Source organism: Pimephales promelas, chromosome 8 (genome assembly GCF_988280905.1).
Source record: "Pimephales promelas chromosome 8, fPimPro1.hap1.1, whole genome shotgun sequence".
Lineage (NCBI taxonomy): Eukaryota > Metazoa > Chordata > Actinopteri > Cypriniformes > Leuciscidae > Pimephales > Pimephales promelas.
This window is the reverse complement of record NC_142776.1, coordinates 16,610,837-16,613,121: the sequence shown is the minus strand read 5'-3', so window position 1 is coordinate 16,613,121 and position 2,285 is coordinate 16,610,837. Positions and strand designations below refer to the sequence as shown.

Here is a 2,285-nt window from a genome sequence, read left to right as displayed (position 1 = left end):
TGCACTTGATAATAGGAAATAAAAGAAAAGTTAAAAAAAAAAATAATAATAATGCAAATCAAAGATTATTTATTGAAATTTCCACTGAACTAAATATCTGTTTATTGCTTTGGCAGAAGAATATTGAAGCAAATGCAAGTAAGCTCATCAACTATTAATAACCTATCTCAATTTCTTTTCTTTCTCTGTCTCTACAGCTGAGGAAACGCACTCCAAACAACAATGGCGGTCCATTTACGAGTCATTTTAGAAGAACACAACATTCAAAAGCTGAAACTTCCAACAGGAATTCCAAATACAGTGGAAGAACTTGTTTCCATAGTTACTGAAACGTTTCAATTGCCTGGTGAAATTGGACTACTATACCTAGACAAAGACTTTGACAGTGAGTTTTTCAGTGTCACCTCAACTGCTGACTTGTATGACAAGGCCACTGTTAAAGTGATCCTAAAAGAGCCAACGATAACCCTTGACCTACAGCCAGTACTTGAATCATCTACATTGAGTTCAGTGAGCACCTATCCTGCAAGTACTACTGAAACGGACACCTGCCCTGCAGATCATGATGCATCCTCAGAGGTGCCAAACTGTGCATCGTCAAGTTCCAGTGACACCATTACTCTCCCTAATTCATGTCGCTCTGCTGCATGGCCAGTGCCATTCCAAGTACCGGAGTTTTCCCGAGACCTAGAACTCATCCTCGCAGAGGCAAACAACTCATATGATGCCACTGGAAGACACTTCATGGATGCCAGTGTTAAATCAGCAATAATGCAAGATCTTGCAAAAGTATTTTTTTCTTACACTGCTTACCCAACCAATGAGCAAATCCTCTCTGTGGCTGAAGCCTTGGTTTCTAAGTTTCCGTGTCTTAGGGAGCCGGGATCATTTACAGGGTTATATGGCTGGCAGCAGCGCATGAAAAACAAGATGCACAATTACCGTGCCAAGCTAAGATCTCGAAAATATTCTTACCCAGAAATTGAAATCAACACCTTAAAAAAGAAGCATCCAGGTGATGCAGTGCCTTCGAAAAATATAAAAAAGCCCAAAAAAGCAGAGGTTAATTACCTCCCTCCACACCCTACTGGTGAAAGCCAAGAGACTCTGGAGAAAGAGAGGCTTGAATTAATTTGTGAAATTACAAAGAAAAACAATGCAAAGATAATTGCAGATAAAATGAATAAAACCTTCTCCAGCCGAAGAGTTGAAGTGAAAGACAAGAAGATCTTTTCCTTGACTGCCAAGTAGGTCATATTGATAACAGATTTTTGATTAAAGGGATAGTTCACTTTGAAATAAATTTTTGATATGTTTTAGCTTACCTCGAGGGCATCCAAGATGTAGGTGTCTTTGTTTCCACAGTATTTTCAATTTTGACATTTTTAGGTCAAACCGTTCTTGTCTATCAGTCATATGATGGAGGTTTAGGGGGTCCACCTCAAAGAGCAGCACAGAGAAGTCCAAATTAAACATGATTTAATGACTCGTAAATGTAAGTACACACTGATGGCCTAAGACACGAAACGAGCGGTTTGTGTTAGAAAACAAACAGAATTTATATCGTTTTTACCTCTTGTTAAGAGCCGTCGAACTGATCTGAATCAGATGTTCAACTGAACCGAACTGAACCGTCTCCAGACGTTACGCTGGAAGTGATCTGTCACGCGTCTACATCACGCATTGTTTACACTGAGATTTCGGAAGTTTTAACTTTCACTAAAATTAAGCGATCGTGCCCTTTGAACTAGAAAAAACTAATTGGATAATTTAGAAAAACTAAAGCCCTTTGAACTAGAAAAACTATTTCTTCATTTTGATGAACAAGTTCGAACAGGAGAGTCACGATCGCTCATTTAAAAAATAAATAAAAAAGTTTAAGTTTTGTAAGCACAAATGCTCGCCTTGCTCTGTTCTGTGATGAGCGTTCGTGACTCTCCTGTTCGAACTCGTTCATCAAAATGAAGAAATAGTTTTTCTAGTCATGGCTCGAAGGGTCCTAGATAAGACCCTTATTCATCGTCTGGAGTCGTTTAAAGCCCTTTGAAGCTGCACTGAAACTCTCATTTGGACCCCATTGAAGTCCATTATATGGAGAAAATGCTGGAATGTTTTCATCAAAAACCTCAATTTCTTTTTGACTGAAGAAAGAATGACGTGGACATCTTGGATGACATTGTGGTGAGTAAATTATCAGCAAATTGTTTTTTTTAAAAGTGAATTACTCCTTTAACTCAAGGGATCCTCCTCTCCTCTCCACCTTCTCCTTTTGCCTTCCACTCCCC

At 38.9% G+C, this 2,285-nt stretch overlaps 1 protein-coding gene across 1 annotated transcript; it reads left to right on the top strand.

The window, feature by feature from the left end:
• Positions 1–205: 205 nt before the first annotated feature.
• LOC120480291 (uncharacterized) lies at positions 206–1,782 on the top strand. The gene has a single exon (XM_089134630.1). The coding sequence runs from the start codon at positions 223–225 to the stop codon at positions 1,249–1,251; it is 1,029 nt and encodes a 342-aa protein (XP_088990756.1). The 5' UTR covers positions 206–222; the 3' UTR covers positions 1,252–1,782.
• Positions 1,783–2,285: the final 503 nt, after the last annotated feature.

Excerpts from the sequence above, each read along its gene's own strand:
- LOC120480291 (XM_089134630.1), top strand. The coding sequence starts at position 223 with ATGGCGGTCCATTTACGAGTCATTTTAGAAGAACACAACATTCAAAAG.